Here is a 15376-nt window from a genome sequence, read left to right as displayed (position 1 = left end):
GAGGATACATACGTGTATGGCATGCGTGTACCAGTACAACTTTATTGACAAAAAGAGGCTGTGGGCCATCATTGGCCAACCCCTAGTGTAGATCTTTGTGCCTAAAATCGCAAACTGGAAACCAGCCCTGCTGTCACTCACCTCCCAAAGTAGGATGGAGGTGAATTCATCGACCGTGGAGATCTACATATTGGCTTCTGTAAAGTTATGAAGTACTTGAGCCAAAAAAAATAGGATCCAGTGTAACCTCTCCTCTTACATTTGGCCTGTGTACACTTATTGAGCACCTACTGTATGCTCCACACTCCCGTAGGCAGGAGGGATACAAAGAGGTCCACTCATGGTCCAGTTGGGGAGACATTTTTAATGGCACCCTAGTGACCTCAGAGTTGGTCAGATGGCCTCACGGTCATTGCCTTTTCTTTGCCGGCCCATCCTCTGTCCTCGGGCTGCAGTGCTTCACGCTTGGCCTCTCGCAACCATGTCTTCGAAGCTGGTCTCGAGCCATCCACGGACTCCAGGATGCGAGGAAAGAGCGGCCGTGAAATAAATTCTGTTCTGCCCGGGTCAGACGGAAAGAGTCCTCCTTACCCAGCAGGGATGTTTTCCACACTTGCTCGGCACTAAAAATAGATGTTTATGTTTCTAACAGGTTTCCTCCGTTTTTTGATGACAATGCATTTGGCATTTACCAAAAAATTCTTGCAGGCAAGATCGATTTCCCCAGGCATTTGGACTTCAGTGTCAAGTAAGTAAACCGTTCCCTCCTCGTCGGGTGTGTTTGTTTTTAAAGCATCTAAGAAACCCCAGTTATGGAATCTGCCGAGCGGGGTACCATCCTGTGTTATTCTCTGTGCTGGGCTGAAGCCGTCTTGACCGGTCCTTTTTTCCACCAAAAGGGAAGAGGTTTTCATGACTCTGCTGGGATGAGGGTTCACCTTTTAACGACTCTCAGCCCTATTTTATACCGTTTAACATAAATGACACTTACAATTAGCGAATAAAGGCGTTTGTTATCATATTTAATACGAGAGCCGTTTTGTTATGTGACAAGGAGGGTGTCCTTCCTCTCAGCTAGTGTTGCGGTTGGCACAAGCGTTGATGGCTTTAGCAGAGTTTATCTTTTCTCTCCTGCTTAAATTATTTTCATTCTTAAAGTCCTTTCTCCTGCTAGAATTTTGAGTTACGCCCTCGTTGTTTCAAGAACTGTCGCGTTGCTTCAGTGTTAAACTTTGGGTGTGCATTTTTGTGTCAGTGGGAGGAAAAGCTAAATTTTTTAAAAGATAAGAACGCTTTAGGTTTTCCAACGATTTTTCCAACGACCTTGCTCTGTGGGTCAGCTTTTAGCCATTGGCACCGTTGTGAGTCCTAATTTCTAGCCGTTTTACTGTGTTTCCCAGATACATTGATAGGTGCTTCCAACCTCTTCTGATCCCCAAATGGGGTTTCATTGTGTTTAGTTGAGAACTACACTTTTCTCTCTTTTTTTGCTACATAATTTTAAAGGAACCTGTTAAGTTCAGGGAAAACTTCTTTCATGACAGTGATCAGCTGTGATCCTGGGGCCACTGGCTGCATCTAGTTTTGTTTCACCTTAAACAGCAATGCTCAGTGTGGACCAAGGATGGTGTTCTTCTTGGTTCGTGTGGCTGGAGCTTGTGTCGTGTTTGACCCACCAGCTAGGTTTCAAAAGATTTTAGCAAGAAAAGGAGACTCCAGTTAGACGTAAATTATCCGGAAGGGAGACTTCTGAGTCCTGAATGGTCCGACAGTAAGGTGACAAGGGGAATGCATACAGCACTCAAAAGTCTATTGCTCTAGAAAGAAATGAAGAAATATGGTCTAGGATTTCTCTCCCAGGCTCCGGATCCCATCAGTGTTGATGCGAGGAGTTGATTTGGAATCAGCACGAGAATTATTTTTGATCCTTGAGATTTGCCAATTATTTTTGATCATTGAGATTTGCCATCCATTCGAAACAATGTTTCGAATGGATGCCAAAACGCTTTAAAAAGTGAGTTATAGGGGAGGGGTGGGGAGGGATGAGGAAGGATCGGGGGAGGGTATTAAGAGAAGACAAAATAAAGAGAAAAAAATAAAGTTGAGTTATAAATGTATCAACGATTGACCGATGATATGGTCAGATTAGGGCCTACTCACACCCATGGGCACTGCTACTTGACGGCCCCTGTAGACTCCCTGGAATTCTCCTGGTACACCTGCGGCTTGTAAACACCCGCTGCATGTTGGCGGGACCCGCCCGCGATGGGTGTGACGTCACTGCTGCCGTGGGTGCACGTGCTCCAAGCAAGATAAAGATGAACTACCTCCTGTGTCCTCATAGCCTGCTTCTTTCTTTGGTAAACTTGTGACGGTCTCAGGCAACACAGATCATCAGACTGGATCCCCTTCCTCTTTCAAGGAAGGACTTAAATTCTTCCAGGAGGTGTTTCCCCAGGAGAAGGGAAGATCCATAAATCTTAGGTCATTTATTTGCTTATGTTAATGTATGTATTTGTAATGGTTAACATAGTAAATTTTATTTCTATTTTACCCCCATTTTTTTATCCATTCTGTTTTATTGAAGCGTAGTTGCTTCACAGTATTGTGTTAGTTTCAGGTGTACAGCAGTGATTAGGTTATACATATACACATATATGTACATATATATGTATATATATATTATATATATACATATATACATATATGTACATATATATGTATATATATTATATATATACATATACACATATATGTACATATATATGTATATATATTATATATATGTATATTATATATACATATAAATTCTTTTTCAGATTCTTTCCCATTATAGGTTATTACAAGATATTGAATATAATTCCCTATGCTATATAGTAGGTCCTTGTTGTTTATTTTATATACAGTAGTGTGTATCTGCTAATCCCAAACTCCTAATTTATCTCCCCCCACCCCCTTTCCCAATAAGTCTGTTTTCTGTGTCTGTGAGTCTGTTTCTGTTTCACAGATAAGTTCACTTGTATCTTTTTTTTTTTTTTCTGGCCATGAGCGCAGCATGTAGGATCTTAGTTCCCCGACCAGGGATTGAACCCATGCCCCCTGCATTGGAAGTGTGGAGCCCTGACCACTGGAAGGGAAGTCCCTGTATCATTTTTTAGATGCCACATACAAGTGACATCATATGATATTTGTCTTTCTCTTCTGACTGACGTCACTTAGTATGATCCCCTCCAGGTCCATCCACGTTACTGCAAACGGCACAGTTTCATTCTCTTTTACACTCACGTTCGTATATAGAGTACGTTTCCAACATTTCGTGAACAAGAAGATGTTATAGAAAGAGAACAGACCTAAGCGTAATCTCCGTCTGGTCTGCTGCCAACTCCCCGTCTTTTTCTCCTAGTTTACTTTCAAGAGAGAAGCAGCAGAGGCTGTTCTGGAATCCTTGGTTAGGGTGAGGGTGAGGGCGAGGGCGAGGGCTCACGTGCGCAGCTCCAGGCGCTTCCTCTCACGTCCCCAGTGAGGGGCTCACCAAGGGCAGGAACCTGGGACCCTTTGCTGCCCTTGGTGATGGCAGACCATAGTTGAGTAAAGCTTTACTTCTTCACGTTTTAGCCTAGATCTTCATGAGCTGGCTGAGAAGCAGAGCCCGAGGGAGTGATTTCCTACCCAAGTGACTGTCACCAGGTGGCCCTGAGGGTAGAATTTTGACTGAAGTTGTTCAGGTCCTTTGTGGGTTCCTGCAACCTCAGCGTTGGACCATGTCAGCGTGTTGGCCTGGGCACATGTCTCTTTGGATGAAGCTTCGGGTTTCCTTGCAGGAATATGTTTAATGGAAAAGGAAGTAGAAGCTTGGGGGCTCTGTGCCGACTTGGTAGAACTCATATTTATTTACAAGTGTTTCTCTGTGTCTGAAAGTGTCGAGGAGAAGCCAGCTGGCACCCGGGGAGTCAGCAGGATTCAGAGTTTCAGCCTCGGTGAATGAAGGGCCTGCCAGTGGACTCACAGGCATTCCAGGATGGAGGTGCCCACCTGCCGCGTCTTGGATGCCTGCAGAGTTCCTGTGTGGCGCTGCCATATCGGGTGGCCCATTTTCCTTTGCACCTTTTGCCTGCAGGATCGAGCTGTTTCGCAAAGATCTGATTTTATATATTAAATAAATCTTTGATTTTCTTGTAATCCTGGGAATGGCAGCTTTAAGGATATGCACTCATAGGGCTAAGGGTGCTGTAAATAATAGGGAAGAAGAAGAAAAAAACACATGGGTTTGGGGATGTTTTGGGAGTGTGGTGTTTGGTGACCTTGTGTTTTTTAGTGTGTTCCTTTGGTATGTCAAAATAATGAAGGGGAGACTCACTAAGTATGGGAAAGGTACCTTCATTTCTCAGTGCTCTTGTATCCCTGTGCCTTGCACAAGAGTACATTTCCTCTGTTTTCGATGGACACATCAAAATCCTAGCCTTAAGGCTACATCCTAGCCTTAGGTGAGCCAGTGTTCTTGGGTTTTCTCTTTGAGATGGATTTGGGAGAACGTCTAGAAGGACTCCAGTGCTACTTAAGGTACACAGTGTGGGGAAACTGTGTTACAGTTATACCTTAACAGAGTTGGATCAGTAGGAACCTGGGGGATTTCACAGTGCAGATGTGAGGAGCCCTGGGTCCCCGGTCCCTCATTTATCACCTGACGCATCTGAGCCTCCTTAGCGGGTCCCACAGCGCCCAGGGCGTAGCTGGAGCCTGCGTTTGTGCTGCTTACCCCGGGGCATCGTTGGATTCAGGAAAGCTGAGATGCTTAAAGCTGAGTCGGGGGTGTTTGATTGTCCTGGAAAACATCCTTATATGTTTGAAGTCCCTGGATATTAATGTATACACAACATGGTCAGCGTATTAGATACTTAAACACACACATTATACTTATTTCCGTAACTGTTACTCTGAGAGCTAGCCCATCTTCTGGAAGTTTTGAAAACTATCTCCAGTTTCCCATCATAATTGACCGTCCTGCTGTATTCTGATACTGCCTGCAATTTATTTATTTTTAAACAAGATTATTTATGTATTATTTAATTTATTTTTGGCTGTGTCGGGTCTTAGTTGCGTCACGCGGGATCTTTTGTTGAAGTGCACGGGCTCTTCGTTGCAGCGTGCAGGCTTCTCTCTAGTTGTGGCATGCGGATTTCCTCTTCTCTAGTTGTGGCGTGCAGGCTCCAGGGCGCGTGAGCTCTGTCGTTGTAGCGCGCAGGTTCCAAAGGGCGTAGGCTCTCTAGTTGAGGCGTGTGAGCTCAGTAGTTGCGGCACGCAGGCTTAGTTGCTCCGCGGCCTGTGGGATCTTAGTTCCCTGACCAGGGATCAAACCCGTGTCCCCTGCACTGGAAGGGGGATTCTTTACCACTGGACCACCAGGAAAGTCCCCCGTCTGCTATCTAGAGGGAGGATCTCAGTGAACCGGCACGCACGAAAGGGATCCAATAAGTTTACGTGCTTACGGGAAGGCAAGGATGGCCAGACAAGAATCTCACAGATAAACAGACCCACAGGGCAAAGCGAGAGCATCGATTTTGGTGAAAGCGCATGTCGTGTAGCCGGCGGGGATGGCCGGACTCGTATGTCTGAAATGAAGCCTCCCCATCCCCAGGGCAGGCACATTTTCTCTCGTTCCGGGGCTGTTCTTCTCTACGATGATCTAATCAACCTCTTCCCCTTAGCTAGGTCCCTTTCGCAGCTCTGCGCCGCAGAAATTATTGAGGAACAGATCATGGTTAGAAAGAAGCGTTAGAAAGCGTTCAGCCAGTGTGAACCGCTGCGCCCGTTGTCCACGTTGTACGGTGTGGATTTTACTGCTGTTGACCTGCTGTGTTTGCCTGGGTCCGTATCAACACGTCTGTGTTTTTGTCTCCGTCTCCCAAACAGAGACCTCATTAAGAAATTGCTTGTTGTCGACAGAACCAGGAGATTGGGAAACATGAAGGTGAGTGTTTCCGTCCGTACGTGTGAAGTGGTATTCGTTATAAGTGCCTGTCATTTGACTTCACACCCTTCAGCAAAGGCAGAACATTCGTATTCAGTCATTGGTCAGATTCCAAATCTGGGTTTCTGGGGCCTGCAGAATCAAACTGGGTCTACACCCCATCTCCTTGTCTCTCCAAAGGAGCTAGTGACTCAGCAGTGATCTGTAGGTTACGAATCATGACTTTATTTACTTTTGTATTTTTAAACAACGTTGTTGAGGTATAATTCACATACCATCCAGTTTCCCCGTTTTAAAGTGGACGGTCCGATGGCTTGTAATGTATTTGCAAAATTGTGCGACCATCACCACAGTTTTAAAGAACCTGCTCATCCTTTCCAAAAGAAACCCATATCCTGTATCCTGTGTCTGTCACCTCTCTATCCTTCTATCCCTCCTGGTGGTAGGCAACCACTGGGCTACTTTCTGTCTCTATAGATTGTCTTATTCTGAGCTCTCATGAAAATGGAATCATACACAACATGACCTTTTGTGTCTGCTTCTCTCACTGAGCATCGTGTGTTCAGGGTCCATCCACGTGGTAGCCTGGGTCAGAGCTTTCCTCCTTGTCCTGGCTGAGTCCTCTTCTACTGTGTGGATGGACCCCGTGCTGTGTATCCGTCCATCCGTCCATGGACACTTGGGCTGTTGCCACTTTTTGGCTGTTATGAATAGTGCTGCTATAAACATGCATGTGCAGGTTGGTGTGTGAATGCATCGTCATTTTAGAAGCTGTACACCATGTGTGCTTTTGTCAAACTTTTCACCTGGAGGGAGACACGTGGAAGGACATGACTTGTATAAACTGTGATATTGTGTATGCCTGTCTTGGTTCTGTTTTGGCACTGCTGAATTTGAGACAAACCAGGGACATTTTCTTAGCTGTTTCTAGCTCTGGACGTCTGTGGATAAACTTAGACGCGGACCAGTGCATTGACCCTGTCAGTTGCAGTCTTGAGGGACAAAGGAGACCTGTGTGTGAGACTTGAACCCCGCAGGTCTCGTGGGGCCCTCTGTTTATGTGGGTGTGTTCATTTCCTGGGGCGGCTGTAACAAAGGACCACAAACGGTGAGCTTAAAGCCACAGGAATCCATCCTCCCCCATCCTGGAGACCAGACGTCTGAGGTCCAGATGTCCCAGAGCCGTGCTCCCTCCAGGGGCTCCAGGGGAGGGTCCTTCCTGCCTCTTCCAGCTTCTGGGGGCTCCAGGCGTCCCTGGGCTTGTGGCCGCCTCCCTCCTGTCTCTGCCTCTGTCTTCCCGGGGCTTCTCCTCTGTGTCTGTGTCTCTCCTCTTCTGTGTCTTGTAAGGACACTGTCATTGCATTTAGGGTCCACCCCAATGGCTTCATCTTGACTTGTTTACATCTACAGAAACCTTGTTTCCAAATAAAGTTACATTCACAGGTGCTGAGAATTAGGGCCTCAACATGTCCTTTCGTGGGGAGCACAGCTCAATACATAACGAGTTAAATCGGTTGGCTAGTTAAGGCTCCTCATGGAGATTGGCTCGTGTTGAGGTCCTTAAGGGAGGGGAGTAAACGCTGAGTGGTTGGATATCACTGGTGAAAGGAACAGATCTGTGAAACGGGATGGTTGTTCATCCAGTAACGGGCTGTGTTTCTCCTCCTGGCGCTCCTTCATTTGCAGTGTTTCTCTTTTTATTTCCCAAACAGACCATTGTGTTTAACTCCTTCATCCTCTGTGGACACTGCTCTGTCCTCCACACTTGGGAAGTTTCTAGCACTTACTTTCTCCTTCACTTCTTTGTCTATTTGTTGTATTTATCTATCATCTATGTCTGTCTATATGTCTGTCATACTCCATCATCTATCTACCTATATATCCGTCATCTATCAATCATCTATCTAGATATCTCATCCATCTATCTCTCCATTATCTATCAATTTATCTATGATCTATCTGCCTATGTATCTATCACCTATCATCTGTTATCTTCCATCATCTATCATATGTCTGTTGTCTATTGAACACCTATCTACCTAACTTTCATCTATCATCTATAAATGTATCTATCTAAATAGCTCATCATCTGTCCTCTACCGTCATCTACATCTATCTCTCTGTCATCTATCTAGATACCATAAAACCTTAGTATCCATACTGAGTTTGAACTTTTAGGGAGTAAACCTTCAGTCCCATTTACCTTCTCTCAGCATCCCTCAAGGTAACACTCATCAGATGTCATTATTTGACTTACATATGGATGGAAAGAAATAGGAAAAGAAAAAGAGTTTTCAAAATAATAGGACTGGAAAAAAACTAGAAAACATTGACACCCCATCTCCTACCTTTTGGAGATATGGTTACAGAGAATTTTCTTTTTTGAGGATAAATCATTTAAAACTTTAAAAAATATGAACTGATACACGTTTTAAAAAGTTAACTTCAGATGCACTGGCTCCTGTGTCACAGACATCACATGTTTCTGTCTTATAACTTCATGCATTTAATTGATTAAAAAGTTGCTACAAGTGTCGTAAAAAAGGAGAAGAAGGGTGCAGCTGAAGGCTGAGAACTTGGAAGGGATTTTCAGAGGTCCTGGTACTGGTGGTGCCTCCCGTCCAGCTATTGACACCACAGCTGAGGATGAACTAGACAGACCTTAGTACACATTGGTTTTTGTGTTTTGTTTTTTTAAAATTTTTGGGGGGGTAGAGTTGATTTACAGTGTTGTGTTAGTTTCAGTTGTACGGCAAAGTGAGCGCATATGCATGTATCCACTCTTTTTTAGATTCTATTCCCATGTAGGTTATGACGGAGCATAGGGTAGCATTCCCTGTGCTGTACACATTGTTAATTGAGAGGCAACGTTGGGTAGTTGTTAAAGTCTCTGAAGTTTGACATGCTCAGTTTGAGTTATAGACTTACTCGCTGGGCAGTACAGAGCAAATGACATCATTTAATGAATCTCAGTTTATACATTTCTAAAATGAGCGTAATTTCACCTGAGGAAATTGTCAAGATGAAAACAGGTGTCAAACTCAGACCTGACCGCGCGTCAGTCTTAATTTTGTGTCAAGAGGCTGAATCATAATTATACTTCGGTCTTTGGTCCAGAGCGGCATACACGTGAACCTCGTGCCCGGATTTCTTTCTACGACAAAGGAAAGCAAATGAAATTCAAATGCCTTCATCTGTAGTTTTCCCTAATAGCTCACACTCTGGGCACAGTGACTGCAAACGTAGCAAACTCTTGTTTTTCTCCGTAGGGCATCACGTAGAGGTTCTCTTGGAATATTTTCTTTCCTATCCTGTCAACCTTCTGTTCACTGATGATGCATGTTTCTTTTGCAGAATGGAGCAGAGGATGTGAAACGGCATCGGTGGTTCCGGACCATGGACTGGGAGACTGTCCCAGAAAGGAAACTGAAGGTACAACATATTTAAATGGGCAGTTCGTCCCTGGGCAGCCTGGAGCTCTCCTGAGCTCTCATTCACTTAGGATGGACACATAATGAATTGATTCGGTACAAGCAACCATCCCAAATCATTAACAAGCCAAGTTCCCTATTCAGGGGGGAGCTCAGCTAAAGAGTCACCTAATGGGGGCTTCAGACCCCACTTTTGCAGTTGGGTTTTTGGAGAACTGGCTCCATCCGTCCCTGGCTCTGAGACGATGATGAATCTCATCTGTTCCCTTTCTAAGGGGGAATAACACAGGTAGGACGCATGTCTCATACTTATGGACGGATATGGCACAGTGATGGTGGTAGCTTAGATGGAAAGTATTCTGAGGCCCATCTTGGAATTTAATATGTGATTGACGGGTATCCTCAACAGCAATGTTTTCAACGTTGCACTTGGGCGCCAGTGGAGAGACTTAAAAAATGCTAATGCCTCGCCCCCAGCCCAGACTCTAGGGGTGGAACCGATATTCATTTTGTTCAAGGTTTTAACTTTTATGTATTTTATTCTATTACACTGACTTACAAAATTGCCTAAGTAACATATTCGCATTGTTCAAAAACCAAATCAATATTAATAGGTATACATGGCCAGGCTGTCCCCTCCCAGCTGGCTATAGGTAACCACTTTTATTAGATTCTTCTGTGTATCCTTTAAAAGTTTCTTTAGGTTAATGTAAACCCAGGTGGATACACATATTCTTATTTTCTCCCTTTTTTAAAAAATGTATTTGTTTTTATTTATTTATTTGGCTGTGTCGGGTCTTTAGTTGTGGCACGCAGGCTCTCTAGTTGTGGTGCGAGGGCTCCAGAGCACTTGGGCTCAGTAGTTGTGGCACGCGGGCTCTCTAGTTGTGGCACGCAGGCTCTAGAGCACACGGGCTTAGTTGCCCCGTGGCACGTGGGATCTTAGTTCCCTGACCAGGGCTCGAACCCATGTCCCCTGCATTGGAAGGCAGATGCTTAGCCACTGGACCACCGGGGAAGTCCTTCTTCCTTTTTTAAAAACAGAAAACCTACAGTTATACGTGCACTATTCTAATTTTGCTTTTTTCATTTAACGATACAACCTCGAGATCTTCCCATATGCCTGAATAGCTTTCTCATTCTTTTTAAACCGCATGGAACTCCTTTACAGGTCTCTACCATCGTTTACTTAACCAGACCTCAACTGACAGACCCTTAATGCCGATTCCAGTCTCCTAAAAGGAATAATTGCGTACATTTCTTTTGTGTTGAAGATGACTTTCCAGAAGTGAGATCCTTGGGTCAGAGGGTAAATGCGTTTGAAATCTAGGTACTTTTGCAGCATACGTCCCTGTAGAAATGGCATCCTTTTGTGCTCCCAGGGGACTCGTTCTGAAAAATGCCTCTTTTCCCCCAGCTCAAGAGTGGTGAGTTATACAACTTTTGCAGTTTTGCCTAACTGATGGTTAAAAAGAGGTATCTCTGTGTAACTTTACTTTTATAGCTTTTTCAAAGCTCATCAAGTGATTCCAAATATGCCACCCAGATAGAGATACTCCCCTGGAGCCATTGACTGGGCTGGAAGGTTTCTGAAAGCCAGAATCATGCACCTTCTGTCCACGTGGTGCCTGGTTTATAGAAATAGCTCATTTATTGAATGCAGTGAGAAAGAATGAAGGAAAAGTCACCATTAAACTTACTCTGTGACTTTTAAAATCTTTGTAAATCCTCAACCTCTTTTATGGAGCCAACCCAAGATCTATTCATGTGTGGCTTGGCCCATTTGGGGATGGGAGTTGTCTGCTGTGCGTATACAGCGTGAACCTCACTAATTAGACTTTCTGGCACGGAACTTCTGAGTCAGATGAGGAACGTGGCACCTTCACCTGAAGTTCCTTGATGTTTCTGAGATGCTGACCACTCCATGCTCTTTGCACTTTGATACACTCACCGAAATATACAAGTGACAAGAGGGTTTTCTTTTCTTTTTTTTTTTTTACATGAATAATTTTTAATTTACTTGACTCATTTCTGTGTCCACATAGCGGTTAAAATGTTCCCCCTGGGATCCACGTATGAGCACATGCTCTGTCAGGATTCTCCAGCTGCATCTGCTTTGCTGTGGTCTGTTAGGAAGCACGGAGCTTTGGGACAGGGACAAATCTAGGTCCTCATCCTGGACTTGACTTGAGGATTCTAGCATCATGAGCCTCAAGTGTCTTGTGAAACATCCAGGTTAGGATCCATCCTGCAGAGGAAGGGAGAGAGGGGTGGTGCTCACCACGTGTGTTAAAGGCTCTGGACAAAGCATAACAGTTTCATAGGATTAGAGAAAACTAGTTGGTGTCTGTGTGTGTGACAGAATCTTGGAGTTGGATGTATGCAGGAATCAGCAAAGTACAACCTGTGGGCCAAATCTGGCCCCTTGCTTGTTTTTATAAATAAAGTTTTATTGGCACATAGCCACATCCATTTGTTTAAAGATTGTCGATGGCTGCTTTCCCACTGCAATGGCAGCACTGAGTAGTCGCAACAGAAGTTGTATGGCCTGAAAAACAAAATGTTTTACTAACTGGCCCTTTATGGGAAAAGTTTGCTGACCCTCTTCTCAATCCCAATGCCTTCATTTTTATCAATGCAGGATTGTGGTATGGCCTCTTGAGATAATAAAACCCAAGTCTGGAGCTCTTTCCATCTTTCTGGAATTTTCCAAAGTATGGCTACAGGACCAGCTACATCAGAAAGTCCCCGGCCTGGGAATCTCAATTTAACAAGCAGTCCAGGTGGTCCTCAATTCTAGAATTTAAGAAGCAAGTGCTGGGTACCTTCCTTCTTCCCTAAATTCTTCAAACTGTGTAAGCATTCATCAGTCTGATAGTTGACACCTCACTTGCAATATCTTTAATTCCAAGCTTTTCCTGTTCATAAACAAAGAAAAGCAACTCTGTTGTTTTCCAGTTCTTTTTACATTTTCACAGAAAGCTGTAGACATAGAGGGATGTATGGGTAGACCTCGGAGATACTGTAAGCTTGGTTCCAGAGTACCACAATAAAGCGAGTCACACTAATTTTTTGGTTTCGCAGCACATATAAAAGTTATGTATAGGGAATTCCCTGGTGGTCCAGTGGTTAGGACTGTGTGCTTTCACTACCAAGGGTGAGGGTTCGACCCCTGGTCCGGGAGCTAAGATTCCCGCAACCCAAGGCGTGGCCAAAAATTAAAAAAAAAAAAAAAGAAAAATTAAGTTATGTACAATATATACTATCCTGTAATCTATTAAGCATACAGTCACACTATGTCTAAAAATAAGTGTCCATACCTTAATTCCAAAGTACAAAAGAAAACAAAACAAACACAATTTCAGTAGTAACATCAAAGATCCCTGGTCACAGATCAACATAACAGATATAATCATAGTGGAAAAGTTTGAACTGTGAGAATTGTCAAAACGTGACACAGACCCGAAGGGAGCCAGTGTGGTTGGAAAAAGGATCCCGGTAGACTTGCTCAGGGTAGGGTTGCTGCAAAGCTTCCATTTGTAAAAAACACAGTCTGTGCAAAGTGCAGTAATGTGCCCTGAGCGTAATAACATCCTGGCGCGCGCTGTTCCTCTGTAACACGGTGTTGGGTCTTGTTGATCCCCCAGCCTCCCATCGTGCCCAAAGTGTGCAGCGAGGGCGACACCTCCAACTTCGAAGCTTATCCCGAGAACGACTGGAACATGGCCCCTCCGGTGTCACAGAAAGATCTGGAAGTCTTCAAGAATTTCTGAGCATGGGCTCCCCACCTGGAAGGTATATCTTTTTTTTTTTTTTAATATCAAGGAATCTCATTTCATGCCTTAATTTTATCAGTTGAATTCTGTTTCTTTCTTTTTTTCTTTTTTTTTAACATATACATGTAGCTATTCTTTTTCAAATTCTTTTCCCATTTAGGTTGTTACATAACACTGTGCCCAGTTCCCTGTGCTCTACAGAAGGTCCTCGTTGGTTGAACTTATTTACAAAACAGAAACAGACTCATAGACTCAGAGAACGAACTTATGGTTACGAGGCGGGGAGGGTCGGGGGGGAGTGGGGAGGGATACATTGGGAGTTCGGGATTGATACGTCCACACTGCTGTATTTAAAATGAGTAAACGACAAGGTGTATCTTTATTTTTAGTAGTTAAAAATCAGCGAGGGGGCTTCCCTGGTGGCGCAGCGGTTGAGAGTCCGCCTGCCGATGCAGGGGACACGGGTTCGTGCCCCGGTCCGGGAAGATCCCACATGCCGCGGAGCGGCTGGGCCCGTGAGCCATGGCCGCTGAGCCTGCGCATCCGGAGCCTGTGCCCCGCAACGGGAGAGGCCACAGCAGTGAGAGGCCCGCGTACCGCAAAAAAAAAAAAAAAAAAATCAACGAGGTTGACAGAACCTCATGTGCAGGAGGTCTTGCATAGACCGAGTGGGGCTTCTCTCCCCGCTTCGGGCACGAGCGATGGAGCAGAACCAGCCCTAGTCCCTTCCAGGGCAGCAGAAGAAACAGCCGGTGTGTGTGGGCCGCACGGCCAGAGCAGCAGCCTCACCACCAGGATCTCACTCCCCGGACCGACCTGCCGGGGCAGGGTCTGTACCAACACATACGGCTCCCAGGAGACCGGTGCGCCTGCACATTGGAGAAGCATGGCTCTTGTGGCCGCTTCCTGGAATCCCCGAGGTCCAGACCACAGTACTTCCCAAGGATTTTCAGAAGGGCTCTTGGGTCTCTTTTTGTTAGAAAGGAATCATCTGAGAACACCTTGTAGGAAATTTGCTAAAGTCAATTTGAGATTGAAAGGAAATGACTTTGAGTCCCTTATTTCCACGAACCTTTGAAGGTCTATATGACTGTCTTTAGACTTTGAAGGTCTAGTTTATTTAGTTAGTTATTGAGTTAGTTTAATTGCCTTTTATTTTTCTCTCTGGTATCTAGGGGTTGGTTTTTATTTTCTTCATTTTTATTTTTTATTGAAGTATAGTTGATTTGCAATATTGTGTTAGTTTCAGGTGTAGCAAAGTGATTCCATTGTATATATGTATAGATTTTGTTTCAGATTGTTTTCCATTGTAGGTTTTTGTAATATACTGAGTATAGTTCCCTGTACTGTACAGTAGGTCCTTGTTGTTTGTCTATTTTATACCTAGTAATGTGAATCTGTTCATCCCGAACTCCTGATATATTCCCTCCCCGTTTTTCCCCGTCGGTAACCATAAGTTTGTTTTCTGTGTCTGTGAGTCTGTTTCCGTTTTGTAAAGAAGTTCATTTGTATCATTTTTTTTTCCAGATTTCTAGTGGAGTTATTTTTAATGTACTTGGCCAATGGCAGGGGCCGTATTTGATGGCATTCTTGGTGACCCTTTGGAAGTCAGGAGACCATTTCATGATCTCATTGCTTCCTGTTCATGCAACCAGCTTGCATTTTGCTCTTCTAAAAGCCAGACACTTTCATATTTGAATCTCTCAGTCATCTTACCGGCTGGTGTTGTCCGCTGAGCGATCAGGTGTGATGATGCTATGCGAAAAGATATTCTTTCATGAAGCGAAATCTCATCCCACAGGTGAGACCCGAGTTCAGCTTCGTTACAGGATTCCGGAGCTCTGTTCTGCAGCTGTGGGACTTACTCGTGCCTCTGTGTGTGGACTCCTGCTTCTCAGCAGGTGGAGATGGATGTTAAGACAGCTGGCAGGGGACCTCTCGGCTCTCTGTGCCTTGTAGTTCTCTTCATCATAAAATGTTTTTTTCTGGTTGTATAATCCTACAGCAAAGCACATTGAAACTAGGATCTGTTTTTGTTTTGTTTTGTTTTTTTTGCGGTATCTCACTGTTGTGGCCTCTCCCGCTGCGGAGCACAGGCTCCGGACGCGCAGGCTCAGCGGCCATGGCTCACGGGCCCAGCCGCTCCGCGGCATGTGGGATCTTCCCGGACCGGGGCACGAACCCATGTCCCCTGCATCGGC

General features: G+C 44.7%; 1 protein-coding gene across 4 annotated transcripts in view; it reads left to right on the top strand.

Annotated features, from left to right (window-relative positions):
• PRKX (protein kinase cAMP-dependent X-linked catalytic subunit) overlaps positions 1-15376 on the top strand; it is an 85027-nt gene that overhangs the window by 64687 nt on the left and 4964 nt on the right. Inside the window, exons 5-9 of one of the 4 annotated variants that reach the window (XM_030837298.3) lie at positions 653-748; positions 5911-5968; positions 9323-9400; positions 13047-13194; positions 14977-15227. In XM_030837298.3, the coding sequence (XP_030693158.1) occupies positions 653-748; positions 5911-5968; positions 9323-9400; positions 13047-13172 (358 nt within the window). In that variant the 3' untranslated portion in view covers positions 13173-13194; positions 14977-15227. The other 3 variants (XM_060292843.2, XM_070044729.1, XM_030837302.3) reach the window with 3 other exon arrangements.

The sequence above is a fragment of the Globicephala melas genome, chromosome X (genome assembly GCF_963455315.2).
Source record: "Globicephala melas chromosome X, mGloMel1.2, whole genome shotgun sequence".
Taxonomy (NCBI): Eukaryota; Metazoa; Chordata; class Mammalia; order Artiodactyla; family Delphinidae; genus Globicephala; species Globicephala melas.
Note: the sequence above shows the minus strand (reverse complement) of the source record. Positions and strands in the feature narration are given on the sequence as shown.